A 26374-nucleotide genomic window follows, 5' to 3' on the forward strand; every position below is an offset into this window, starting at 1 on the left:
GTGATATACTGTACAAAAGGCGTCTGAGTTTTAAATGTGACTTGTTATGGTTTTAATTGGTCTTATTGTTAACTCAAATAAAACTCATAAGCAACCACAGATTCAAGTTATGTAAATCCATATTGTAGATCTCAATTAATTCAATTTGTAACAATTTTCACGGTGCCAAATAACTGCAAATAAGATTGTTTAAATCGTTTAGAAAGGAAAAAAATGGTATGGTATTCATTCAAAAAAAGAAAGAAAATGGTATGGTAAACAAATGTTAATGTAAAAACAGTTAGGTTGAAACGAACGATTGAATAAAGTTCTAAACTACGAATCGATCACTTTTGAAAGCATATCTTAACTATATATCTGAAACATTTGCTGAAATAAAACATTTATATGATTACAGATCAATTAAAACTGTCTACTTTAAGAGATTTCCTTGGCTATTTGATTATCTATATGTGAACAAAGTATATGCAATATTGAATTGGTCCATAGAACATTGATAGACGGACCATTTGGGGTTTTTTTTTTTTGTTAAGGAACTTCCATTAATAGTAAGGAAGAGATTCAGAGGAGAATGCTTAAGAACCATTCAACTAAAACAAAACAAAAAAAAACGAACCAGCAAGCTAAAGGAGAGAGAATTTGGAAAAAATGATGCAGCCACACCAAAGAAAATCAGAACAGAGTTTTAATTAATCTCTAATCCAAAGGAGCAACAAAACTTCACCATGCTTTGCGCCCAACTTTTTAAGAGCAATTGACTTGTTCTTGACAACTTTTAGAATCTTATGAAGAAAATATAATGATGTGAGCTAGAGAGAGAATGAGACCGAGATGAAACCAGCTTTTCCAGGTTTGTAGATACATGCTTGCCAAAATTAGAGGAGTGCTAGCAATATAGTTTTATTGCGAGGGACAGTTGGGAGCCAAAGAAGTGTATAGTCGAGAGACAGATCATTTGGGATTGGTAATGAAAAAATATATTGTGTATCTAATAAAAACAATATCGTTAGTCGTTTTGGGTGCCTTTTTTTTACTGACTCGTAGACCCGAGCGGCCGAGCAGCCCCGACGTGGGTGGGACCGTGGGAGGGACCATTAAAAAAATATTAGTATCACAAATTGGTTTAACAGATCACAAACAAACAAAAACGTTATTTCGAGTTGCAACTTGCAACACGCATGGTTTTGATCTAATGCGTATATTAACTATGTATGAATTAGACATTGATAGTTTGATACAATCATCCGTTGCATCTTTACAGCTTCGTATATATATTCCTCTCGTTAGTGTGTTGTCTTAATGATATACATGAACAAATTAACGATTAGTATGTCTTTTGTTCGCAGTAGTAAATGACAATAGATAATAATATCTGGTACATAATTAAATGACTGTAGTACAATGTGTGTTAGTTGAGGCTTTAAATTAATCTATATCAGAATCATTCACTTGGCCATCATTGAAAAAAATAACATATATAACTATTTATATATGCCATATATATGAAACTGTAGCACATACGTACGAAGCAAAACTAACATATTTCCGAAAACCTGAGTCATAATAACTAAGGATTAGGAATATATCTCACACTAAAAACTTACATAAAACTTTGGATCGGGAGGTCAATCCAAACTAAAAAGGAAGGAGCATTGGCGTTTACGTCGCTGACTCGTGATTCTAACTTGGCGGTTTATTATCTCACCACACATCTCCTTCACTCTCTCTTCCCCAACTTTTTGGATTCCCGGTGGCTAACATATGCTCTCTTTTTTCTTTCTAAATTCAATTTATTTGTTTTCTTATAAATAACAGTTGCAATTTAATGACCAATGGAATAAGACTAGCTAACAACAAGATTCTGTCAACTGGTCCACTTTAGACGGACATATAAGAGTATGAATTAATTTTGCTGGTGGAAAAATATTTAAAAGTTCAAGCCAGGACATTTTGAAAGGCAAAACCTGAGTTCTTGAGAATTGAACACTGCGCAGTATCTATATTGAGTGACATTTTTTTTCAAGATGTTTTGTGTGTCATTGATCAGACTCAAAGAGTTGCTTATTGCATTATATGATAAGGTCTTCAAGGTGTTAGTGTTTGGCTCGGCTTTTGGTTTTCCAGTCGAATCCTAAGCTAGACTGAATCAGTGGTTAGAAAATAATAACATTGTGACAGAATCTAAAATGTTATGTTCTCTCGCGGTATTTTAATCAGTTCAAACTATTTTTCATAAAACATTTTGTCCTGGTTCCGTTTTCCTAATCAAATCCTTTTGAATTTTATAGATTAGATGTTGATTTTATTAAATTTAGGAAAACTCGTTAAAAAAAAAAAACCATTTACAGCGGTAGATATAATCTTTGAGTGTTCATAAGGGTTGACCGCGACTTCTCCTCACGTTTGATTTTATGTCTGGTTAGTTACTCGTTAGGTGGCTTCGACTTTGGACGGCCGAATAATAAAGACGACAATACGGGACTCGTTTTTTATTGTCAGGACTGGGCTCGTTATATTGGCCCAATATATGACATTCAGCAAATAAGATATTGGTTGATTGGGCCCAATGTAGAGAACAATAATATTAAAATGAGTCATACATACATACTCATATTTGCAAAATCTCACTTTTTCTCTTTTTTGAACTACTTCATCTATCTCCTTTTTTAACAACTTAATTTACAAACTATCGCTTGAGAAACTAACATTTTTATTTACGGAAGAACAACTGATTTACCTAGAAATAGAATTGGTGGAGATTAAGACATATTGATATAAGTTCACGGTAGATGAATGACTTCACATACATATTAGTACATATTAGCTTTCAGGTAAATAAAAAAGGTGTTATTATTAGTTTAAAACTTGGAAGTGACATAAAATAAGTAGAAAAAGTGCTTTAGAAAAAAGTGGACTTTAAAAAAAAGTGCTAGTTTTTGCAAAAGAAACCGTACATTTACGTGTCTCAATAAGCATAGTATTCAACCGTAAATAACGTTATTAATAATGGATTTTACATAAACATGGAAATTAAAGCTGTATGAGATTAATTACTCATGAGCCATCAGCCGCTAGCTTGTTAAGGAGTGCGAGGGAATTGCTGGACAAATACAGAGACGTAGTGACTCTATCCTGGACCATCCTGACCGTTGATGATGACTTCGTCGACGTCTTTTCAAACCCATCAAGACACGTGTCCTTATCCGTGAGGGCAGTGCTAAGCCACGTGCCAAGATCACTCATCTGCTGCTGAAACTCACTGGCTCGGAGTTTCCGGAGCACGGCTAAGGACTTGTGGAGATTATCAAGAGAGTCTTGAAGCAATTCACGACAATCTGACAAAGCGACGCGGTCGCGTTTCCCGAACGCTGAACGCCGCGTTTTGAGAAGGTATCTAAGAACATCTTTGTTGTCGGATATGGCCACGGAAACGCCTGCACGTGCCCATTTGCTGGGGCTGTTCTTGGCGACCGATGAAAACTGCCTTAGCGTTTGAACGCAGAGATCTTGGTAGCGTGTAACGCTACACGCGTTTTGAACATAGCTGTTGCGTTTAGACGGTAATGAAAAAGTTAGATTGAGTGAAAGGAGAAAGAAGACAAGTGAGAATGTGATAGAAGAACTCATGAGGTTTTTTATGGGTTGTAATAAAAATGCAATCTTTATAATAAAAAGGATTGTCGACGAGTAAGAGAGTTAGAAAGAGATTGTATTTATAGAGTATAGACACGTATAAATTTAATTAGGGTTTTGGTTAGGTTAATAATCAAGAAGAGTTAAAATAAGTATGGCTGTCCATTCGTAGGTGTCGGAGTTATGGTCACAGCGTTTTAAGGCTATGTTGGATGTTTTGGAGAAAGCCATTTCGTGGGTTTAGTTAGCTCTTAGCGTAATCTGATTACTAAATTAAATACAACAGTAATTTTCTACCATTTTCAACAACCACTCTATTTTTTGTTTAGGTAATGGTAATCATTAATCTACCATGCGGATCCGCATCTGTTTACACAATGAACTAGTAGTTAAGAAAAGTGGGTAGAGCAAAAAGAAATTGAAGGTTAATTTTTCACGATAATTTATGGGGCTTGTCACTTGTAAACATAACATATTAATCTAACACTGCTCATAGTAGAATAATATAAACAAATATTTTTGGTTCATTAGCTTAAAAGTTTTGTAAAAACATAAATATCAAGTTGTAGTATCAAATTTTTTGTTATATTGTACCAATGGTAAGGAATTTGTTTTGCAAATAAAAAATTCCATAACTAATCTGTTTAACTTTTAACATATAAATTTCGAAAACCACGAATAGAAAATATATTTTTTTATGAAATTATATGTATGTCTAGATTTAAGAAGAAAAGGATAATTATTTCATCACTACTTTTATAATCAGTTGTTTATAAATGGAAGATCAGCTAGTTGTGTACGGAATGAGACTGTAGTATAGTATCTGTATATCGCAGAAAACCAAAAAAAATAGGAAATTAAAAAGCTATATTTTGTGGTTTTGTCATCGCCATGAGGCCCATGACCATATCTCGTCGAATCTTTTTTTTTTTTTTTCACGACATATAGCTACTTTCTTTAGGACGTGCGTGAGTAACGTCTTGTTGTAGATAATCAGGTAATGCGTGAGCATTTATGAATACAGTTTAAACAAAAAATGAATTGAACTCACATGAATTGAGAGGACGAAGTATAGATGGTTATGGCTATTCACATGATTGCCATGAAACAAAAGACAATGCTCCTGAAACACAGGAATCTAAGGATTACACACCAGGAAAGAAGATGGATGAGACACTAATTAGAAAAAGCTAGGACTCAGAAGTTAAACCATGAAGAACATAAAGGGCTCCTGAGCAAAACATGGACACACACGAATGGAGAGAAGGGATAGAGTAGTGGTTCTCTGTTGGAAAACGAACCATACTTACGGGACCGCATATCGGAAAAAGCGTTCTACTACTTCCATTGGATTGAAAACTAGAGTAAAAAGATGATGGCTTAACTCTTCTCGCATCAACTTTTTTTCAAACTTCCTACCAGACTCTGTGCACAAGCGCTTACTCGGTGACAAGGAACACTAGAGAGATGAATCCTTAGCTGATCAAGGAAAAGAATTCCAAACTAGCACTAAACAGTGACATTAGACATATATAACCATGATGCAAGCAAGTGACTAAGTGACCAAGACAAGGCTTCAAACAATAGAATCAATATGTAAGTGAAATTTATTTTGTGAGTCTTGGATCTAAAATGGAAGAATTTCATCAAAAAAAAATGTATGCAAGGAGCTCCTTATTAATTGAATCTGAGTTGATTTGGCAGTGAAGAAAGAACAAACACAGAATCAAAAACAAAAGGTTCCACCTTTCCCGATTAAACAAAACAAGTAAGGGAGAAGTGATCCTCCAGTTTCAGACAGGCTCAATGTGGTCGTTCACTAAGACTTACTCATACAGATTTGTTCCGAAGCATCTCCTCTGTTGGAAGCTCCAAAGTCGCTCCCGCGTGTTCCTGGCTTGCCTTCACCTCTAAAATACATATAAAATTTCCAATTATTTTCCCCAAAAAACAAAAAAATATGAACTTTCAGCCACGCATTTCAACAAACAGATAGTGCCCTGAGACAGAAACCGGGAAGAAGACTGAGAATAAAAGTGTAATGAGTCAAAACGCAGTAAGAGTACCGAATCCGCCGCGTTCGTTGAGTTTAGCCTGAACGATCATGGTGGAGATGAATTCAGCCGCCTCACGCGCCTCTCCGAGCAGGCGAGGGATGTCAGAATCGGAAGCCACGTGGCGGTTCTCTTCGAATTTCTTACGGATCTCGGACGCCGAAGCCTTGAGCATCTCGGAATCTCCAGCGAATGATTTCCTTGTAGCCCTGAGCAGAGCTCTGTATGCGATCAACGCTTCTCCGGTCACCATTACTCCAATTTCCTATTTTTGGGTCCTTCGGGGTCGTGCGACGCCTCCTCCGCCGTCGTCTCCTTAAACCAAAATTGGAAGAGAAATGGTTTCCGACAACCTTCTGATAGGCTTCGAAGATTTTTAACTGGGCCCTTGAAACGTTCGTTCATGTTGAAGCCCACTTATTGGCCCATTGATTCGGATCATACCCGTTCCATCTGGATAACACCCGGATCCATCGGAATCAGGCGAAGAATTTACTGGTGTATGGACTTGATGGATTATCAGTGAATTGCAGAGAATCCTCCCGAGGAAGGAAGGACTGTTCATTTATTCTGTTTCCATTTTTTGGATTTCTCCATCCCAATTTAGGTACGCTTTTTATATCGTTTTCTTTGAATTTGTTAATCTTCAATTCACACCTTGATCGCTTGATGAGTTTCACTGATTTTCCTGATTCGCTCTGTTATCTGTCTGTCCCAAACCCTAGACCAATCAGTCTGTAGAAAAACATAATCTTTTCGCAGGGAAGTAGAAGGTCTCATTGTTTGATGAATTTCAACGAAAATTTACGAATTTAAACAAAATTTGAGTAATTTGGTTTCTTTTTTTTTTTTTTTTTTTTTATCTACGAGTAATTTGGTTTCTATGTTTAGCTTTATTGTTTTTTCTCAGCAGATAGCATTGAAGTGGAAGTTTTATTTATATTATACAAGTTTGATAGGAGATGGATCATGTATACAAGAGCCAACTGCAATCATATGCCCTGAAGCAAAATATAGAATTACCAGTCTATGCCGCTGAGCGACAAGGGCCTGCTCATGCTCCTCGCTTTCGATGTAAGGTTACAGTTTGCGGACAGACTTTCCAGGGTGAAGAATTCTTAATGACATTAAAAGCGGCTGAGCATGCCGCTGCCAAAATCGCTTTGGCTTCATTGACGCCATTAAGCCCAGAGGCTAGTTCCCACTCTCATTTTGGACCACTGTTTTGTGCTTTTCCATGTTATCTAATCCTTGTCTCATTTTTTTTTTTTTTTTTTGTTATCCAGGGAACGGGAACTGATGTTGCTTACAAGAACCTTCTACAAGAGATTGCTCAGAAAGAAAGTTCTCTTTTACCAGTTTATGCAACTGCTACATCTGGTCCATCGCATGCACCTTCTTTCATCTCCACTGTTGAGTTTGCTGGAAAGTTTTTCAGAGGAGAAGAGGCAAAAACCAAAAAATTGGCCGAAATGAGTGCTGCGAAAGTTGCATTCATGAGTATCCGACATGGTATGTGTCTATCCTTTAACATCCCTTGCGTTTCCTATGGTATTCACTCCTTAGAATAGAATATGATCAAATCTTTCAAAATCAACAAGTTATGTTGAATTGCAGTTGGTGCGTGATTTGGAACAAAGAATGATAATGGATTGTGTCTTCTTGTGGTTTCCACTGTTCTTGTGAAATGCTTTTGATTTCCATATAGCTGTAGAGAGTTTGACTACAAATAAGTTTACCTACCACAAATTTCTTCATACAATTGCATATGAGATTCCTCCAGTTAACCTATTTAATGTTTCTAGGCCAGTATTTACCTCTCTGTATTCTATAATGTGGCCATCATGAAACGACTTTTCGTTGCTGTTGTTGTCGTTTGTGTACCATTTGATGTGACTCTCTTTGTTCAAACGAGACAGGTCTTATTGAATCAGATTTTCTGTGATGTGCTGCAGGGCACCCGAACCAGACCTCATCACCTTCTTTGCCTTGCGAGAGACAAGAAGCTGCAAATTTAAATGTGAAGAGAAGTGTACAAGAGATCCCTTCCCAACCTTCCAAGATGGTAACCCCTGATGTCCCATCAAAGTGGATTCAAGTGTATGAAGATGGTTAGTGTTCTTTATAACCTATATCATATTCATAGGGATCATATTTCCTGAGTTGAATAGGGAACAGTTGTGGATAAGAAATCTCACCTTACTCTAAACTGCATGAACTGGGTTCCAGTGTCAGTTTTCTGCGAAATGGTTGTTCATTCAAAACTCATGATCTACGGTCTTCATTTTCTGCAGAATTCCCAGATGTTCTTAATGCATCAGCCAATACTGTCAAGGAGAAAAACATTGCTGTGTTGCCTGTGGATTCTCATCCCAGAAACGATGGTAATCTTAGTGCACCAGCTACCAATGCTATGGAGGTGAACATTGCTGCTGATTCTTCGGCTATGCCTCAGAATCCCACAGACCATGGTAATGAATCAGAATCATCATGTGTAGAAGATTGTGAGAAGAGGCTCATAATGGGAACTGGCCACCGGAATATACCAACTGGGCAACGTGTAGTTTGTCTTCCATGGAACCCCGAGATGACTCTTCCTCAAGACGCGGAGATGCTGTTTAGGGATGATAGGTTCATTGCTTATCGTCTCGTGAATCCCTAAAGAGCCTGTGCCTCTTAGTAAACTTGGATTATCTGTGAGCTTTGTGAGTTTTGATGGAGAAAACAAATCTAAGGTTAAGCTGGTTTGGGCTGTGTAAAGCTAGTGATTGTGAATGTTGAGTAGCTCAAGACATCATCATCTTTGATGTATAACAAGTGTAGGGTAAAAACCAAGAATATTAGACTCCACTATTTAGATTAGTTGTTTTCACTTACTAACTTAAGCTAATATAGTAATATCTATATTGGTTTTTGTGTTCTTTTTTTTTTTTTTAACCCGTAGCTAATATATCTTCTGTTTGAGATACACGTTTTTAAAGATGATGCTAAATCGAGGTCCTTAGGTTTCCTATAACTAATTTTTTGTCTACCTAGAGGCATAAGCTATGTGGTGAGTAATAACTAGTCCTGGACATTGGACAATTACAGTACTTGTCATTTTAACTCATTTTAACTCATTTTAACTATACTTGATACTTGACCCGTCCAAAACAACTATTAATTTTTTTGATTCATATTTGATCCGTTGTCAAACAAGTACTTGATAAAACAAATACTTGTAAAAAACTGATGATTTGTACTTGACCAGTGAATTATTTAATACTTGCAAATAACAAGCAAAAAAAAACTTACTACTTAGGGCCAAATAAAAACCCAATAAATAGTTATCAAAATTCCCTTAAGTAATGAAGCCTAATATAGTAAAGGGATAATATATGCATATCCTCGTTATATAGAAATATTTTTAATCTGTCCCATAGCTCTTTTGTCGATGTGGGACAAAGGAAAATCAATAAATATCAATTTGTCATATATAAAACTGAGTAATAAGTAATACAAGTCGAGTAGTTAGATTTCTTTTATTACTTGATACTTGACTTGTACTTGCAAGTAATAAAAATACACAATTTATTACTTGTCTTAACAAGTATAAGTACTTGAAAATTGGTTTTTCAAGTCAAGTACAAGGCAAGTAACAGATACAAGCCGAGTAACAAATCATATATATTATAAATTTTTGAGTTAAAGCTCTCTCATTCAATTTCAAAGTGGTTAATTACCCTTTACCCCTCCTTATATTTTTCTAAAATAAATTTTAATAAAAAAAATTATTAAAAATCGAAAATTAATAAAATTTATTATTAAAAATCGTAAATTAATAAAAAATTATTAAAATCGGAATTTAATAAAAAATATTTAAAATTTTAAAAATATTTAAAATCGTAAATTAATAAAAAATTATATAAATCGGAATTTAATCAAAAAACATTTAAATTTTAAAAATTTATTAAAAATTGGAATTTAATAAAAAAAATTAAAATCATATCATATATACTATATGCGAAGTAAATTTTTCGCTATAAGAACATCTCCAACAAGGGGATGAGGAGAGGTTCTTCATCAGTAAATTAAATAAAAAAATAAAAAAGTAGGAGAGAGAATATAACAAAAGCGCTTAAACCTCTTGTATAAGAGACTCATAAAAGAAAGTCTCTACATCTGTCCATTTTTAATTGGCTTGTTTATTTAAAAACAACAAAAATTAAATCAAATAACTAAATTATATTAAAATAATAATATTTTAATTTTAAAAACTTATTTTTGAAGAGCTCACTGATGGAGGTGGTCTAAGTTCTCTTATTCAATTTAGGTGACTAATCATCACAGTATATATTAAAAGCGAAGTGAATTTTAGCTTTAAAGACCTCTCATTCAATCTCAGCGTGGTTAATTATTTTATTGTCCCTTTCTAAAAGGTCATTAATTTCCTTTAATTGGTTAAAATTAAGTTTTATTTATAATTAACTATATCAAATTTTGTTACCATGAAGTTAATATTGGATCTTTTAATGCTATAAAATTGTATGGTTTTGTATATGAAAGCCCCAAGGCTCTCACTTTAGCCCTAATCTCCGATTAGTCAGAGCTTCTTCTTCAACCGGTGGTTTCTGTGTTTTGACGTTTGAGTTGTATTGCTTTATTAAAATTTTTGAATTAGAGTTTTTTGTTTAAAAGCTTTGGGTCTGTGTTCATGATGAATGAGGACGATTGAATATTTAAGCTTTGCGATTAATTTCCATCGATATTGCTCTATAAGTCTATGACCGATCGGATCCCATACTGTTTATGCTCCTCCATCTCAACTTTGTTTCTGTTTTTGGAATGTGTCTGGTTTATCCAAAAATAATTTTGCTTCGGACTTGAGATTCTGTTTGGATTTCATGTTTAAGGTGTATTCATCTCAGTTAAATTTTGAGGAATCAAAGTGATGCTAATCATACTGATTTAGCGTTGTTTATTGTGATGTCCAGTTATAGTGAAGAATATATTCACAAGCATAAAATCGTAGCAAAACAAAAAAAAAAATTTACAAGCATAAAAGAGACCATATTGAACGAGTTTCTACTGTTCTCTAAGCCAAGTCGAATTGATCGCTCTGCTTCTTCACTCTAATTATAGTAAAGACTGAAGAAATCGTTGGAATAAAGATTTCGATGAGCCCGAGACTCTTGCCCCAACCAGAATTTCTTGGCCGTGCGAAATACATGGTTATTCAAAGTGAACCAGGATGATGCATAATGGAATATAAATGGGAAATTATTGATTAAATTTAAAAAAACTAGACCAATCAGGGTTTTAAAATTATATTTTTCATGTTAAATCTTGTGGAATCGTTGAACAGAAAGTGTGATTTCACTAAAGACTGTTATTGGTAAAATCTTGCAATCATGCTAATTTAGGAATAGTAGTAATGACACTTTCAGTGAGACTTTTGTTACAACATTATTCTTAAACGGACCAAAGTATTTATGTGGTTGATTTTACGATTGGATAATAGAATGTAGGAGGGTCTTGAATTGGACATTTGCATATGGATACTACCTTCCTCATAATGAACATGCAAAGACACAATTTTTTTGAGTATTTGAAAGAGGCTTCATCATTGTGCAGAGATGTAGTTGGAACAGTTTGTCTCCGGAACTAATGAACCACCCAAAAGTTTCAATGATTTCGTTTGACTAAAGTAACCAAACCTACTTCGAAAAACACGTGAAAGCTTTGGAGAATGGTCTTGCTGATGTGGAACACAATGAGAGCACAAATCAACAACAGACTCTAGATCTTCTTTCAAATGACAAAGGTTGACAAGGGTCTAAGAAAGATCCAAGTGGTAAGTGAGAGATCTTTCAGCTTCAGATTTATATTATTGGTGCAAAAAACCGTATGGTTTATTGCAAATGGTATTTTCCAAATTAAAGATAATACCAAGTATTCGGTTTACAATTCGGAGGGACATGTGAAAAATTGTAAGTTTATAGTATTGAGAAGCTATTGGTTAAGATAAATAAGGAATAGATTTTTTTCCCCTAAAAAAAACCTATAGCATCACTCCGCTAATTAAAAGTTTTTTACTTCTTTCAATGCTTTATAGAAAAAATAATCTCATTATGTAAATCTCAATAATAGAATACATTGGTAAAGTTTTAAAAACCAGGAAATAGTCAAGATAATATCAGTAGGTACCTTACATAATGATCAAAGGGAAAGTGAGTAACTCCTATGAGAGAGTCATCTCATTTATAATTGTTTAAGAATCTAATATTTTTTAAAAAAATAATTGGAAGAATATATGTCTCAAATAATAAATAATTCATTATGTGAAGATTATTCTTTCTACAAAATATAAGAAGTGAATACAGTTCTAATTTTTACGATTAAAAATTAAAACATGTTTTATTTGTTTGGATTTATATATAATTTTGGAATTACTTTTTAGGCAATAAAGAATAACAATTTTAAGAGTGACTTGGTTTCAGCTTCCAAACTATATTTCAATTTTGTTTTAAGAGGAGAGTTCATATTAGAATACTCGGATAATATGTGTCTATGTTATCTTTGTGCTTCACTTCGCAAAATTTTTTGAAATTAATCGTTTATATAAAGATAATCAAGCCTATAAAAGATGTGAAAATATACATCTGAAAACTTTCAAACTTCCAAACTTCCAAAAATAAATAGTAGAAGAAAATACGAAGAAGGTATAAAACTAAAAAAAAAAAAAAAACACAAAGAAGAAGTCTGTTTATTTAATATTTTATGTAAAACAATAAGAAATTGGAAAATATAGACTATATAAAGAATAATAGGAAGAAAAAAAATCGAAAGAACAAGACAAAAAGAAATTGAAAGAAAAGATGATGTTTTCGTCCGCGCAACGCGATTTTGAGTAAGTTTTTCAAGTAAATTAGCGATTTTGAGTAAGTATTTTTAATGAAACATTTCCGCCCGCACAAGGTGCGGGCTAAACACCTAGTATTTATGTATAGCCCGAGTAATAATTAGTTTTAGTTTTTTACCAAAAAAAAAACTAGATTACGACCGTAAAAATCATGCATTTAATCAAGAGAAATTAACTCAACCAAATTAACTCTTTAATCAAATGGACTAAATTACGACCGTAAAAATACGACGGATCGCAGAAGAAAATTTGCAGGTTGACTAGGCCTATCGAGTATTGATGTTACAGCCCAATAATTTAAAGGGCCTTTAAAGGATAAATTCGGGTTCTAATTGGATAAACCCGAATCGTTCGGATCTTTCTGAAATGAAAGCAGGCGAAGAATAGAAGTCTCGAGTTTCATCGTCATCGGATACATACAGCTTGTCTTGGATTTAGATTGGGAGAAAAATGGCGTCGGGGTGGGGAATAACGGGAAACAAAGGGAGATGTTACGATTTCTGGATGGATTTCAGCGAATGTATGTCTCACTGCAGAGAGCCCAAGGATTGTTCACTTCTTCGTGAAGACTACCTCGAGTGTCTTCACCATTCCAAAGAGGTACGCACGCCTTTTCTTTTAGGTTTCTATCAATTCGTTTGTGCGTTGGAATCATCAATTTCACGCCTTGATTGCTGGATCAATTTCACTGGTTTGATGATTCGCCCTGCACGGAACCCTAGATCAATCAGCTTGGTGGTTTCTGGATCACCAAAACACTAGATCAGTTCAAACGATATTGAAATTAGTCTTTTCTTTTGCCAATTTTTGTCTAGTTAGGTGTGTACCTGTATAAAAAAACATAAGCTTTTTGCTTGGAAACTATAATTATACCTGGTTTCATGAAATGCAATGAAAAATTTTACCAACTCAAAAGTATAACGTGGATACCATCCACTAGATCGTTCATAGAGATAAACTGCTTCCCTTGTCTGAGATTTAGTTTCATGGTCTTAGCTGAACCCCTCTATTCCACAGCTGTTAAATTAGAATGCTTTCACTTCATTTCTTGATTTTCCTCTCTTAGATTTAGTATCACTTGCTCGTACCCTGGCATTTTAGTGAGGTGTTTTGCTGTATAAAAAAAACATAAGCTTTTTGCTTGGAAACTATTATATTCCTGGTTTCATGTAATGCAATGAAATTTTACCAACTCACAGGATAACATTTAACAGGTCGTTCATAGAGATTTAGTTTCATGGTCTTATCTCAATTCCTTAGCTGTTAAATTAGAATGCTTTCATCTCTTGATTTTTCGTTTGTTTCTTCAGAATCTGGCAAATTGGAACACATGTTCTCTATGTATTGAAATTATAGAATATTGACTCTCCGACTGAAGGAATATAGGCTCTCGCAAAAAAATTTTGAGAGTATGAAAAGGATCGGTTAGATTCTTTCTTCTTTGCTTAATGTAAGCTTTTGGTGAATGGATCGGTTATTGGAATGTGTATTTGTTGTAGTTCCAACGAAGAAACAGGATATACAAAGAGGAACAGCGTAAACTTAGAGCAGCTTCAAGGAAAGGCGAAGAAACCGGGGATGGCACTCATACTCATCATTAAATTGACAACCATCCTCCTTCAAGTTTGCATCTTTCGCAGCCAGGAAGAAGAATAAAAAAGGTTCTTGATGATTCTGTATCTTGTGCCAAACTTCATTTGTGATTGTTTTATGTTTGCTTGCTCTGTTTGTTTTTTCCTTGTCTATTACTTTTTGACTGAGTTGTAATTTACCTTTGGCTGTTTGTCAAACACAGACTTCTTCTTTCATGGAATTAATTATCTTACAGGTATATTAAAATCTTAAAATTTAGCTCAAATGAAAAACGAAATAGTGGATGGAATAATAATGAGAAAGGTTCTGTATAAATAGTTGTCATTGACTTTCTCTTAGTCGTCTCTGCAACTTCTATATGTAGAGTGGGTAGAGAAGAACTAGCTTTTTGCATTTTATGTTTGGTAGTTTCAAAATGGAGACGAGATCTCTAGAAATAACGGTGGCATCAGCAAAAGGGCTTGAGAAAGTCTCGAAGATGGATGTTTTTGTGGCCGTGAAGTTATCCGGCGATCCCAAATGCTCCGACCACCGTGAGCAGCGGACACAAATGGCAATACACAGTGGAACAAGCCTCAAATGGATCAATGAAGTCGTGAAATTTACAATCGACCAAACCTTAGCTCAGGCTAACCGGCTCGTGCTCACTTTCAAGATCAAGTGCGAGCAACGTGGAGGAGGAGATAAAGACATCGGCGAGGTTCACATTCCGGTGAAAGAGCTTTTGGATCATCTCGGAAACGACAAGGCCGGTCAAAGATACCTCACCTATAAAATCAAGAAGGCTAACGGAAAACCAAGAGGCGATATCAGTTTCACTTATTCCTTTGCCAGTCCGGTGGTGGCTACGACCGGTGCCGGCTGCTCACGCTACGTAGCTCACGAGCCAATGCGTCCTCCTGCGGCAATGACGTACCGACCTGTTTCGAACGGACCTGTGTTGAGTCAGTTGCTTCCAAGTGTCGGTTCGTTTAGTTATGGCTACGTTCCTTCTCAGCCACCGATTTATCCACCATTTACTCAGCCCGAGACTCTGCCGCCGGCATGCTTCCCCGGCTTGTATCCGCCTCATGTGTATCCGATGAATCACGTACCGGAATGTCCACCTACGATGTTTCCACCTATATTTCCCGGCTTATCACGTCCGCCTGAAGGCTATCCTACGGCACAACCGGCACTATATCCACCGATGAGTCCTTACAGATTTTAAACGGGTCAACATCTCGGAGCTAAGTCGCCGGGAGGAGATTTGTAGACTTACTTATTTTATCATTTTCTCTCAACTTGTGATTTTTTTTCTTTTTACTTTTTTTTTGAACAAAATAACATTTTACTTTCTATGCATCTTGGTTAAAACATTAACAATAAAATGAATGTTGTGCTTCGTGTTATTATTTACTCATGAAACATTTTTGAAATCATTGGTCATATTAAATCAAAATTTAAAGAAATCACAGTTCAATATATGGATTGCGTAAAAAACATGAACAAATTAGGAAAAAAACCGTATTGTTAGCTCTCTAAATTTTGATATAGAGTGATATGAACTTTAAATTAGTAACATTTGTATTCACAAAAAATTGGAAAAAAAAAGATTCAGGTGTATAGTATTATAATATTTGAGTTTATCCCAAACTTTTTTTTTTCTTTAATAAGAAGGCGAGTAGCCGCCTGAAAGATATGACGGCAACAAGCAAAGCACGAAGTCATTTTCTTCTTCCTCCTTCTTCACGCTTCTTCTTCTTCATTCTCTCTCGCAATTCCTCTAGATTCCTTCTTCCATGGCTACCGTCTCCTCCTCCCCCTCTTCTCCCTGGCCAAATCCCAGCCCTAGCCCCGATTCTACGTCTGCCTCTGATTCCGACCCTACTTTTCCCTCGCACCGCGATCGTGAAGACGACACCGAGTCTCTCGATACCTTCTCCTCCATGAGTCTCAACTCCGATGATGTTAATCGGAATTCCGATCGGATTCCGGATTCCAACCGAGACGTTAATATTCAAACGCCTATTTCTCCCCATATGCCGAATTTACCGGCGATGCCTCCTCCTTCCTTGCTCTACCTCTCCTTTAACCAGGACCACGCTTGCTTCGCTGTCGGCACCGATCGCGGCTTCCGGATCCTCAATTGCGACCCGTTTCGCGAGATTTTCCGGCGTGATTTCGATCGTGGGGGTGGGGTCGCCGTCGTGGAGATGCTCTTCAGATGCAATATACTAGCCCTTGTAGGTGGTGGACCTGATCCCCAGTATCCGCCTAATAAGGTCATGATTTGGGACGATCACCAGAGCCGATGTATTGGGGAACTCTCTTTCAGGTCCGATGTTCGATCGGTCCGGCTTAGGAGGGATCGGATTATTGTCGTTTTGGAGCAGAAGATTTTTGTTTACAATTTCGCGGACCTCAAGCTGATGCATCAGATTGAGACTATAGCGAACCCTAAGGGTTTGTGCGCCGTCTCTCAGGGTGCTGGCTCTATGGTATTGGTATGCCCAGGTTTGCAGAAAGGGCAAGTTCGGATCGAGCACTACGCCTCGAAACGTACCAAATTCATCATGGCTCACGATTCGAGGATAGCTTGCTTCGCTCTCACGCAGGATGGGCATTTGTTGGCCACGGCCAGCTCCAAGGGTACTCTGGTTCGGATCTTCAATACTGTTGATGGCACCTTGCGGCAAGAGGTACCATTTAACGCATTTAGGCTTTTAATCGTTTGAAAACCTTCCTCTTCTATTGCTCGATGTAAGGATGCTGGCAAATTTGTCACGGACTGGGAGTGTCTCCAAATGAGAATGAACTGGGCATAGTAGAGATTAGGACTGGACATTTATCATCTCATTTCGTACATTTCTAGTATCAGCTGAGAGATGGAGATAAGCTCATTTCATATATGATCCTTAATGACTGTTTAGAGCTGACTTGCTTGCTGTTGTTGGATGGGTGTTTATGATAGAGGCCGATTGTTTTTGAATTTGTCTACTTCCGATTCGAATTAGCTTCAATTTAGTTTTTTATTTTCCTACTCTGTGGATTCCCTTCGCTTTTGCACCCAACACTTTTGATAGAGTGCTGAGGGTGAATCGTGTTGATTGAAAAGGATACATTTTTTTTGTTTACTGAGGTGAACTTAGTAATAGTCTGATCTGAACACATTAAACTCTTAGGGTCGTTGATGAATACATCATCAAGAGCAAATGTTATTACGAAACATGCGGTGAAATGATCTGGCAGCTGATCCTATTCATTAAGCTGCAGAGTCCTATTTCACTCGCAGTATTGATCGTATTGTCTGTATTAGGATGTTGGATTTACTCGTCATATACAAGCCTAGGAAGTTTGACGATTTTTATTATCTTAGGGACCCTCAAAATGTATTTTTGTTTATAATAATGCCTTAATGAGTTCAATAATGCCAACATGATGTGAGTGTACAGGTTAGGAGGGGTGCAGATAGAGCGGAGATATATAGTTTGGCCTTCTCTTCAAATGCTCAGTGGTTAGCTGTATCAAGTGACAAAGGAACTGTCCATGTCTTTGGTCTTAAAGTCAACTCCGGCTCTCAAGTGAAAGACACACCCCGAATTGCAGCTGATGTTACTCGCTCTGCCTCATTATCCCCATCTTCGTCTCTGTCATTATTCAAAGGTATAGGATTCACATAAACACAGAATCAGTTACTTTCACCACTTTAGCAGCTTCTTGGTTTTGTAAGCATAAATCTTTTGCTCTGTCAGGAGTGTTGCCAAAGTATTTCAGCTCAGAGTGGTCGGTGGCTCAGTTCCGTTTGATCGAAGGAACTCAGTACATAGTCGCCTTTGGTCATCAGAAAAACACCGTTGTTATTCTTGGCATGGATGGGAGGTAAGCCAAAAAGAAAGCTTATAATTAATTCTTTGACAAACTCTTGTAGGTCATGTGTGGTTTTCATATTATGTGATTTGACCGGAGCTGGATTATCTTCTTTGTTGTTTTCAACAGCTTCTACAGATGCCAGTTTGATCCGGTTAACGGTGGAGAAATGTCTCAGCTCGAATATCACAACTGTCTAAAACCGCCTTCTGTTTTCTAGAAGCTTTCTAAATCTCTTTAGTTCCTTTTCTCTATCTCTCTCTCTCTCTATCTGGCTTTCTCTGCTACTTGAGTGGTGAGATTTGGTGCAACCATGGTGTTAATGTATAGTTGTGTGTATAATAATGAATGGTTCGTATAATTTGTAAAACCTTTGATCTCTAGTTAAAACTTGATTCAAGGGTCTCCTATTTGTGTCCTACCCAAACATTTCACTAAACCACTTGGTTCTGTCACAACAATCTGCGTTTTTATGGGCGCATTAGTCAACGTTGTTTACGGTCAAATAATGAGAGACCACGTGAACTACTCTCACTTAATGCCACGTGTACGCTCACGGATCCTCATACGCATACTAACATATATAACAATGGTCGCAAAGCCGAGTTTCGAGGCACGAGTAAAAGGGAATCCTATTTGATGAAAACCATCAATTTCAACGACCAACATCTGAAATAAAAACTGAAAAGATTCGTCTACGTACGTAACCTAATGTTAGATTCGATATATTTCTATATAATTTGTTAAAACTTCGAGAAGCAGGAGGACCACATTCATATTTGCTAGGTTATACAAAACACGAAGATATATGTTAGAGAAGTAAATGAGATTACAGTTCTCTCTCAGACTCACTCTCTCCTCCGAGTTATCAAGTACGTACTAAGTGTGACTCTGTCCGTGATATAGCAAAAAGAAAGAAAAAAAACAGAAATGGTGATGAAGGTATATGGAGATGAGATGTCAGCGTGCGTGGCACGTGTTCTTCTCTGCCTTCACGAGAAGGACACTGAGTTCGAGCTTGTCCCCGTCAATCTCTTTGCTTGCCACCACAAGCTCCCTTCTTTCCTCTCCATGAACGTACGCATATTTATCATGAACCCATTCTTATACTATATATCATGCTCGCATATTATACATACATGTGATTATTATGTATCTATGTTCATCATATCTGTTCTCCTTGATGCAGCCCTTTGGCCAAGTTCCAGTTCTACAAGACGACGACCTTACCCTTTTTGGTTCGTATCGATGCATCCATTTTTTTCTTTTTAATATTTGATTTCATTGACGATTATTGATTGATGTTATAAAAAAGAACAGAGTCGAGGGCAATCACGGCATATATAGCAGAGAAACACAAAGACAAAGGAACGGATTTGACAAGACACGAAGACTCTAAAGAAGCAGCGATTGTGAAGCAATGGTCGGAAGTGGAAGCACACCACTTCAACCCTGCGATCTCCGCCGTCATCCACCAGCTCATCGTCGTGCCTCTGCAAGGCGAGAAATCACCCGACGCAGCCATCGTGGAGGAGAATCTGGAGAAGCTAGAGAAAGTGCTCGACGTGTACGAAGAGAGGCTCGGGAAGACGAAATACTTGGCCGGAGATTCTTACACGCTCGCTGATCTCAACCATGTTCCCTACACTTACTACTTCATGAAGACGAGTCACGCCGGTTTGGTCAACGACCGTCCTAAAGTCAAGGCGTGGTGGGACGACCTTTGCTCTCGTCCGGCTTTCCTTAAAGTCTCTCCTGGCTTGACCGTTATTCCGGTAACCAACTGATCTCAAAGACTCTCTCTCTCTCTCTACATCGATCTTTTTTGTCTTTTTATTTCTCTCTCTGATATATGGTCTCTCGATTGTACCATTTTTCTTTTCTTTCTTTTTGCATTTACTATTGTCTTAAAGGTGTTTTACTATCGATCGTAATCAAAATTTTATTTGTAAATGTAAACGCAAAACAGAAAGAAACATGCGTTTACATTTTTACAAATAATTTTGGTGATAGATAAACAATGGAAACCTTGATTTCTGAGTTTTTTTTTTTTTTTTGGCTAATAATATGAGCATAGATTTTTAAAGATTTGATAAAATTATTCAAACGGAATTTAAAGCCTTTGAGCACAACTCCAATGTAAGGCTTTGATAGCCTCCGAACACCAAAGCCTTCAACAGCCAAAAATTTAAAGATTCATATTAGTTAGACAAAGGAAACATTTATACTGTGAAAAGGTAAAACAGAGATAGCTGCGCATCCAGGGAATCGAACCCTGGTCAGTACCGTGGGAGGGTACTATGATACCACTACACCAGATGCGCTTTTGAGTACTGGAGACGTAAGTATAAATTTCAATCATAGAAATTTTGTTAATCTCTATGTGAGATTTTAATGGTTGTATTTGAGTGGTTCTATTCGGCCTTTACGATCAACATCTAATAGGGATATTAAATACAAATTTGATTAAACCATTTGCCAAATCACTGAGTTTTGTCATTGAAAACAGACGAACTCAAACCAAATCAGGATAAAAAAAAAAATACAGAACCAAAATCCTTGGTTGTATATAACTACATTACAAAGAAGAAGAGCCAGAGAAGTTGCTCTGCGACTGAGTAATATCTTGAGAAGCAACATCAACTGTACCCTTGAGAAAACCAGAGTACCAAGAAGCTGAGAGCTTCGGAGACCTCTTGAGACCAGGATCGCTGAAATTCACATAGTACAATCCAAAGCTGTTCTTGTATTCAGCCAATAACTCGTACAAGTCAATCATCGACCATACAAAGTAACCTCTCGTGTCCGATCCATTCCTAATCATTCAAAAAGATTTATCAGAATCAGATAGCAGAGCAAAACGGGAATCACAATTGCATTATTACCATTCATATGAAAGACTAAAAGATGAAGAAGGAGAATCATACTTGATGGCGTTGAGCATAGCACCAATGTAAGCTTGAATATATTCAACTCTTGGTGTGTCTTGTAGCGCTGAATCGTGTTCCATCGGTAAACCTGTTTTTTTTTTTTTATATATATAATTTGGAAGAATCTTAAGAACAAGAAAGTTTGCCAGCAGACAAAGATTGACAAAAGATAATGAAAGTTGACCATTTTCAAGAATGTAGAGTGGAGGATTGTTATAGCTCTGTTTCAAATACTCCAAGACACCTTCAAAACCCCATGGAATAGCATCCCACTACCAAAAAAAAAAAAGCCATCAAATTAGTCAAATTTCTGGATTCAAGAAGATGGATCGATAGCCTTTCTTGCAGGTCTTACCCCAAAGAATGAAGAATTCCCAATGACTGTCCAAAAGAAGAAGAATTATCAGCTAAAAGAGCCTTTTTTTATCGAATGATTTGATGATGAAAAGAAATTAGTAAAGCTTACAGATCGTATCTACGCCCATGTCTGTAAAGAACTCTCGGTTGCTGGGAGGAAGGGAAGGTGAGGGTTTACTGTTTGTGACATAGACTGTCATGTAGTGGATAATCCCGAAAAAGTCAGATGATCCTTTGACTTGCTCTGTTTCTTCCTCTGAGAAAACCGGTAACCTCGATCCCAAGGTTTTCTTCATTACATCCGGATACTCCCCATATACCAAAGGCTTCAGCATCCTTTTTTATATCCCAATTCAAAATCAGTCATCAGATTTTACTTTATCCTCCAAAGTTACTGAAGCAAGAAAAGAAAAGAAAAAAACCCTCTTTTTCTCACCAGCCAAAGAGGAAATCTTTAGCTCTCTGAAAGGCGATTTCATCATCCGTGGAGTTTGTATAAGGAGATAACCCGTATGCATATATGCTAAAGCCTATGGATCCTCTCTGCTTACTCTGCACCGTCATATTTATGTTCATAAGGATCTAAGGTTTTGAAGAACCAAAAAAAAAAGACCTGTATACAGTATGTGTTTGTGCATACCTTGTACTTGAGTCTATACAATTTTGAAGCAGAGGCATGAGCTAGCAATAAGTTATGGCCTGCAATATATGGTTCAGTAGAAGAATTTCCAGTTGAGCAATTGACGAATGTGTTAGTAGAACAATGTCCAGGCGGCAAAAATCCCTCGCTATAAGCACCAATGGCGAATATGTTAGCTTCGTTGATTGTAGTCCATAACTTCACATCCTCCCCAAACTCTCTGAAGCATACATCTGCAAAAGAAGTGAAGTCTTCTCTGCAACAAACCATCTTTGTTTCATTTCATCATCAAAATTATATAGAGTTAACTGTTAGATCAGAATCCTTTTTTAAAAAAAAAGATCATTTACATGATTTTGCGGTTGATCCATCCTCCATACTCATCTTCAAGAGCCTGAGGAAGATCATAGTGGTAAAGTGTAACGTGTGGTTCGATTCCTGTTTGCCAAAAGTTAAACCAGAGCCTATGAGTTGGCTTTAATTGCGATGAAGAGAGATAGAATCAGACCCCATTTTCTTAAATACAAGTTCTAAAGAAAAACCTCACCATGGCTACGTAGTTCTTTTATGAGGTTCTTGTAAAATTTTAAACCTTTTGGGTTAACGGGTCCTCTTCCATCTGAGAAACCACAATAGAGACCAAAAAAATGGGTTCAAGATCCACAGAAACAAGGTCATTTACTTGCAAGTTAAGAAACTAGAAGAGGCGTTACTAGGTATGAGCCTCGTCCATGAGATAGAGAATCTGAATGCTTCTAAACCCATTTCTGCCATCAGCTTAACATCTTCCTGGAAAAGCCACAATAACAAAAGAATTTAAGAAAAAAACAGAGCCAGTGACTTAAAAGAGTAAACAACAACAACTAACAGAGCAACAAGGGGAAAAAGAAAGAGAAAAAAACCTGGTATTTGTGATACCCATCACAAGCTATATCTCCATCGCCTTTTTTGTTATCTGCAAAACAAATTTACATCTATGAATCTAATCAAACCAACTCTCAGATCCGCAACGGTTCAATATTCTTACTTTAAATTAAACAGTAGGCGATGACATGAATAACTACATTATCCTTCTTTATTTGGGTATAACAACAGATTGAAGATCGAGCTTTATTAATTCCCAGCAGAAATGTAGTACAACCATTTAAATATATAATATGTTTTAAATTAGAAAAAAAAATGAAACTAAAATTACCAGAGTGGGAGAAAGTATCCCAGACGCTTGGAGTCCTTCCGTCTTCATCAACAGCTCCTTCCCACTATTTCCCACAAATTCCAAACATAGTAAACACAAACACAAAAAAAAAAAAACAAAAATGGAGCAGGGTCAAACCTGATAAGCAGAAGTGGCAGCTCCGAAGAGGAAATCCTTTGGAAAATCGTTTCTGGTGAAGGCATCACTGTAGCTTACTGCCAAAACAATGACCACAGAAACGGAAAGCAGAGATAATGATTGCATTTTTTTTTTTTTTTGGGGGTAATTTCCTCCTCCCGTTTGAATGAGTTTCCGAGATTATAACAAATAATTGAATGGTTTTAAAAAGTAAATGAGTGACCCATCTTTCCTGTTGCTTCTTTCCACTTAATAAACGGACATTTCTATATGTCAGGAACACTCAAGAAATATCTTTTTTCAGTTTTTTCCTTATGGGTTAATCAAATCCTTGGGATGTGACTCTCCAACTTTTCAAAAAAAATATCTATATAGGAAACAAAATAAAATTTGGAATATAAGAAAGCTGGTTGTTTAAGATTTTTTTTTTTTTTGGGTTTTCATTTGGTCCATGCTAAAAATATACAGTCATTTTATTTTGCGTAAAGAAGAATTTTGATTCACGTCAAAATGTTTTTCTTCATTAAACCATTAACACGTGAAGAATCTTTTTATTTTGGAGATATTTTGATGTACTAGTAAGAAGAGTGAGTGGATTGTTTGATATGTTGACCTCTTGAATTAGGTAGACGACATAAACATTTTGCACTATACAGCATATGGTGGACCATTCATTCATTCTTTCCCAACAAAGACAATAATCGAGTAAAAAATAAAATTTTGTTTGCATTTTACGAGATATACAAACTAGGTTAAAGCGAAGAGGAACCAGAGAAGTTGCTGTGCAACAGAGAAATAGCTTGAGGATCAACATCAACTGAACCATTGAGAAAACCAGAGTACCAAGAAGCAGATAGCTTTGGAGACCTCTTGAGACCAGGATCGCTGAAATTCACATAGTACATCCCATAGCTGTACATGTATCCACTCAACAACTCGTACAAATCAATCATCGACCATACAAAGTAACCTCTTGTGTCCGATCCATTCCTAATCATCAGTCGAATCAGAATCAGCGAGTCAACTAAAACCGAACTAAACCGAGATACACATTAACCACACATAACATCAGACCGTTTTAAACCAATTAGTAATCCTAAAATGAAAATTAATTAGGAGATGATGAAGGAGAATCATACTTGATGGCATTGAGTGCAGCACCAATGTAAGCTTGAATGTATTCAACTCTTGGTGTGTCTTGTAGCATCGAACCATGTTTCATCGGTTTACCTGTTTAATTATATTTTTGCTTTTCTTTTAGCAATTGAAGAAGAATCTTTAAGAACAATAGTGTGTCTTGGTGCTCTCAAGAAGAAAAAAACAAAAAACAGAGAGTAATAAGACAAAAGAGAATGAAGTGGACCGTTTTCAAGAATGTAGATTGGAGGATTGTTATAGCTCTGTTTCAGATACTCCAGGACACTTTCAAGACCCCATGGATTAGCTTCCCACTTCAAACACAAAAAGCAATCAAATTACGCTAAGTTTCTAGATTCAAGAAGATCAAATCAATATTGTTGGCCTTACCTCGAAGAATGAAGAGTTCCCCATGACTGTCCAAAAGAAGAAGAAGTATCAGTTATGAGAGATGAGAAGATTTTTCGGTATGATCGATGATGAAAATGAAGTAAGCTTACAGATCGTCTCTACGCCAACGTCTGTAAAGAAGTCTTGTCTGCTGGGAGAAAGAGAAGATGTGGGTCTACTGTTTTTGACATAGACTGTCATGTAGTGGATAATTCCAACAAAGTCAGATGATCCTCTGACTTGCTCTGTTTCTTCCTCTGAGAAAACTGGTAACCTCGATCCCAATATTCTCTTCATTTCATCTGGATAGTCCCCAAATATCAAAGGCTTCAACATCCTGGTTTATATCATATTTAAAAAAAGTCATCAGATTTTACTTTATCCTCGAAGTTACTGAAACAGAGAGTTTTGTTTCTCTCACCAGCCAAAGAGGAAATCTTTAGCTCTTTGAGTCGCCATTTCATCGTCTTTGGAGTTACTATAAGGAGATAACCCGAATGCATATATGCTAAACCCTATGGTTCCTCTCTGCTTACTCTGCACCGTCATAATTATGTTCATAATTAACTAATAATGATTTTTAAGGTATAGGTTATTAAGAGTGAAAAATATACCTTGTACTTTAGTTTATACAATTTTGACGCAGAGGCATGAGCTAACAACATGTTATGGCCTGCAATATAAGGTTCAGTAGAAGAATTTCCAGTAGAGCAATTGATGAATTTGGTAGAAGAACAATGTCCAGGTGGCGCGAATCCTTCGCTATAAGAAGCAATGGCGAATATTGTAGCTTCGTTGATTGTCGTCCATAACTTCACATCATCTCCAAACGCTTTGAAACATGCATCTGCATAAGCAGTGAAGTCTTCTCTGCAACAACAATCTTTTTTTCATTTCATCTTAAAAACTTTAGAATAATAATTTGTTAGATCATAGTCGGATTTTGAAATTTTACATGATATTGCGGCTAATCCATCCTCCATACTCATCTTCAAGAGTCTGAGGAAGATCATAGTGGTAAAGTGTAACGTGTGGTTCGATTCCTGTTTGCCAAAATTTAAACCAGAGGCTATGAGTTGGCTTCAATTGCGATTAAGAGAGATAGAATCAGACCCCATTTTCTTAAATTCAAGTTCTAAGGAAAACCTCACCATGGCTACGTAGTTCTTTTATGAGGTTCTTGTAAAATTTTAAACCTTTTGGGTTTAACGGTCCTCTTCCATCTGAGAAGCCACAACAGAGTCAAAATAAATAAATAAATAAGGTTTTAGGATGTACAGAAACAAAATCGTTTACTAGCAAGCAGAAGAGGAATTACTAGGTATGAGCCTTGTCCATGAGATAGAGAATCTGAATGCTTCTAAACCCATTTCTGCCATCAGCTTAACATCTTCCTACAAAAGCCACGGTAATGGGTAACTTCTTTGAATTGACTAAAACAGAGCCATAAACTCAGGGTAACTTCTCCGATAAGTAAACAGCAGAGCAAGGTCAAAAAGAATAAATAATAAATAAGAAGAGGAGAGAAACCTTGTATTTGTGATATCCATCACATGC

At 36.5% G+C, this 26374-nt stretch overlaps 8 protein-coding genes and 1 non-coding gene across 17 annotated transcripts in view; 5 read left to right on the forward strand and 4 right to left on the reverse strand.

Annotated features, from left to right (window-relative positions):
* Positions 1-2843: 2843 nt before the first annotated feature.
* Positions 2844-3679, reverse strand: LOC18019921 (pectinesterase inhibitor 6). Its single transcript, XM_006402275.2, has one exon. It carries the CDS (start codon positions 3625-3627, stop codon positions 3055-3057), a length of 573 nt encoding a protein of 190 aa, XP_006402338.1. The 5' UTR covers positions 3628-3679; the 3' UTR covers positions 2844-3054.
* Positions 3680-5261: 1582 nt separating this feature from the next.
* LOC18019922 (mitochondrial zinc maintenance protein 1, mitochondrial) lies at positions 5262-6088 on the reverse strand. The gene is made up of 2 exons (XM_006402276.2): positions 5700-6088; positions 5262-5543 (listed from the first exon to the last, which is right to left on the reverse strand). The coding sequence occupies exons 1-2, from the start codon at positions 5938-5940 to the stop codon at positions 5464-5466; spliced, it is 321 nt and encodes a 106-aa protein (XP_006402339.1). The 5' UTR covers positions 5941-6088; the 3' UTR covers positions 5262-5463.
* Positions 6089-6172: 84 nt separating this feature from the next.
* Positions 6173-8588, forward strand: LOC18019923 (double-stranded RNA-binding protein 4). Of its 5 annotated transcripts, none has more exons than XM_024157223.1 (5): positions 6173-6294; positions 6639-6880; positions 6974-7199; positions 7643-7798; positions 7982-8588. In XM_024157223.1, exons 2-5 carry the CDS (start codon positions 6650-6652, stop codon positions 8347-8349), a joined length of 981 nt encoding a protein of 326 aa, XP_024012991.1. In that variant the 5' UTR covers positions 6173-6294; positions 6639-6649; the 3' UTR covers positions 8350-8588. The 5 variants fall into 5 exon arrangements, with proteins under 5 accessions (XP_024012991.1, XP_024012989.1, XP_024012990.1 ...); XM_024157221.1 differs by having other exon boundaries at positions 6191-6294; positions 6579-6880; XM_024157222.1 differs by having other exon boundaries at positions 6191-6294; positions 6598-6880.
* A 4338-nt stretch (positions 8589-12926) lies between these two features.
* Positions 12927-14427, forward strand: LOC18020084 (NADH dehydrogenase [ubiquinone] iron-sulfur protein 5-B). The gene is made up of 2 exons (XM_006402278.2): positions 12927-13188; positions 14088-14427. Exons 1-2 carry the CDS (start codon positions 13039-13041, stop codon positions 14187-14189), a joined length of 252 nt encoding a protein of 83 aa, XP_006402341.1. The 5' UTR covers positions 12927-13038; the 3' UTR covers positions 14190-14427.
* Positions 14428-14561: 134 nt separating this feature from the next.
* LOC18020085 (protein SRC2 homolog) lies at positions 14562-15525 on the forward strand. The gene has a single exon (XM_006402279.2). The coding sequence runs from the start codon at positions 14579-14581 to the stop codon at positions 15389-15391; it is 813 nt and encodes a 270-aa protein (XP_006402342.2). The 5' UTR covers positions 14562-14578; the 3' UTR covers positions 15392-15525.
* Positions 15526-15867: 342 nt separating this feature from the next.
* On the forward strand, positions 15868-18435 carry LOC18020086 (autophagy-related protein 18a). Its single transcript, XM_006402280.2, has 4 exons — positions 15868-16862; positions 17616-17826; positions 17916-18042; positions 18160-18435. The coding sequence occupies exons 1-4, from the start codon at positions 15963-15965 to the stop codon at positions 18248-18250; spliced, it is 1329 nt and encodes a 442-aa protein (XP_006402343.1). The 5' UTR covers positions 15868-15962; the 3' UTR covers positions 18251-18435.
* A 494-nt stretch (positions 18436-18929) lies between these two features.
* Positions 18930-19868, forward strand: LOC18020110 (glutathione S-transferase F13). Its single transcript, XM_006402281.2, has 3 exons — positions 18930-19107; positions 19220-19268; positions 19351-19868. The coding sequence occupies exons 1-3, from the start codon at positions 18961-18963 to the stop codon at positions 19815-19817; spliced, it is 663 nt and encodes a 220-aa protein (XP_006402344.1). The 5' UTR covers positions 18930-18960; the 3' UTR covers positions 19818-19868.
* A 415-nt stretch (positions 19869-20283) lies between these two features.
* On the reverse strand, positions 20284-20354 carry TRNAG-CCC. Its single transcript has one exon. It is a non-coding gene; the product is annotated as a tRNA-Gly (tRNA).
* A 126-nt stretch (positions 20355-20480) lies between these two features.
* LOC18020111 (beta-glucosidase 10) overlaps positions 20481-26374 on the reverse strand; it is a 6395-nt gene continuing 501 nt past the window's right edge. Inside the window, exons 1-13 of one of the 5 annotated variants that reach the window (XM_006402282.2) lie at positions 23291-23449; positions 23153-23216; positions 22860-22912; positions 22671-22746; positions 22505-22576; positions 22308-22395; positions 21958-22213; positions 21754-21869; positions 21427-21653; positions 21316-21341; positions 21145-21232; positions 20958-21048; positions 20481-20846 (exon numbers count right to left, since the gene is read on the reverse strand). In XM_006402282.2, coding sequence (XP_006402345.1) covers positions 20609-20846; positions 20958-21048; positions 21145-21232; positions 21316-21341; positions 21427-21653; positions 21754-21869; positions 21958-22213; positions 22308-22395; positions 22505-22576; positions 22671-22746; positions 22860-22912; positions 23153-23216; positions 23291-23416 — 1521 coding nt within the window. In that variant the 5' untranslated portion in view covers positions 23417-23449 and the 3' untranslated portion in view covers positions 20481-20608. Of the gene's footprint in view, positions 20847-20957; positions 21233-21315; positions 21342-21426; positions 21654-21753; positions 21870-21957; positions 22214-22307; positions 22396-22504; positions 22577-22670; positions 22747-22859; positions 22932-23152; positions 23217-23290; positions 23624-23993; positions 24281-24429; positions 24521-24653; positions 24742-24817; positions 24844-24927; positions 25155-25238; positions 25355-25431; positions 25688-25772; positions 25861-25968; positions 26041-26135; positions 26212-26347 lie in introns of those variants that run through there. The other 4 variants (XM_024157054.1, XM_024157055.1, XM_006402283.2 and 1 more) reach the window with 4 other exon arrangements.

Source organism: Eutrema salsugineum, unplaced genomic scaffold (assembly GCF_000478725.1).
Source record: "Eutrema salsugineum unplaced genomic scaffold, Eutsalg1_0 scaffold_19, whole genome shotgun sequence".
NCBI lineage: Eukaryota > Viridiplantae > Streptophyta > Magnoliopsida > Brassicales > Brassicaceae > Eutrema > Eutrema salsugineum.

Bases quoted from the DNA above. Each gene is read 5' to 3' on its own strand.
- LOC18019921 (XM_006402275.2), bottom strand. From the start codon at position 3,627: ATGAGTTCTTCTATCACATTCTCACTTGTCTTCTTTCTCCTTTCACTC.
- LOC18019922 (XM_006402276.2), bottom strand. From the start codon at position 5,940: ATGGTGACCGGAGAAGCGTTGATCGCATACAGAGCTCTGCTCAGGGCT. The intron at 5,544-5,699 runs GTACTCTTACTG...TATGTATTTTAG, and splicing joins CAACGAACGCGGCGGATTCG to AGGTGAAGGCAAGCCAGGAA.
- LOC18019923 (XM_024157223.1), top strand. From the start codon at position 6,650: ATGGATCATGTATACAAGAGCCAACTGCAATCATATGCCCTGAAGCAA. The intron at 6,881-6,973 runs GCTAGTTCCCAC...TTTGTTATCCAG, and splicing joins TGACGCCATTAAGCCCAGAG to GGAACGGGAACTGATGTTGC. The intron at 7,799-7,981 runs GTTAGTGTTCTT...CATTTTCTGCAG, and splicing joins GATTCAAGTGTATGAAGATG to AATTCCCAGATGTTCTTAAT.
- LOC18020084 (XM_006402278.2), top strand. From the start codon at position 13,039: ATGGCGTCGGGGTGGGGAATAACGGGAAACAAAGGGAGATGTTACGAT. The intron at 13,189-14,087 runs GTACGCACGCCT...TATTTGTTGTAG, and splicing joins GTCTTCACCATTCCAAAGAG to TTCCAACGAAGAAACAGGAT.
- LOC18020085 (XM_006402279.2), top strand. From the start codon at position 14,579: ATGTTTGGTAGTTTCAAAATGGAGACGAGATCTCTAGAAATAACGGTG.
- LOC18020086 (XM_006402280.2), top strand. From the start codon at position 15,963: ATGGCTACCGTCTCCTCCTCCCCCTCTTCTCCCTGGCCAAATCCCAGC. The intron at 16,863-17,615 runs GTACCATTTAAC...GTGAGTGTACAG, and splicing joins ATGGCACCTTGCGGCAAGAG to GTTAGGAGGGGTGCAGATAG. The intron at 18,043-18,159 runs GTAAGCCAAAAA...TGTTTTCAACAG, and splicing joins ATTCTTGGCATGGATGGGAG to CTTCTACAGATGCCAGTTTG.
- LOC18020110 (XM_006402281.2), top strand. From the start codon at position 18,961: ATGGTGATGAAGGTATATGGAGATGAGATGTCAGCGTGCGTGGCACGT. The intron at 19,108-19,219 runs GTACGCATATTT...TCCTTGATGCAG, and splicing joins CTTCTTTCCTCTCCATGAAC to CCCTTTGGCCAAGTTCCAGT. The intron at 19,269-19,350 runs GTTCGTATCGAT...AAAAAAGAACAG, and splicing joins CGACGACCTTACCCTTTTTG to AGTCGAGGGCAATCACGGCA.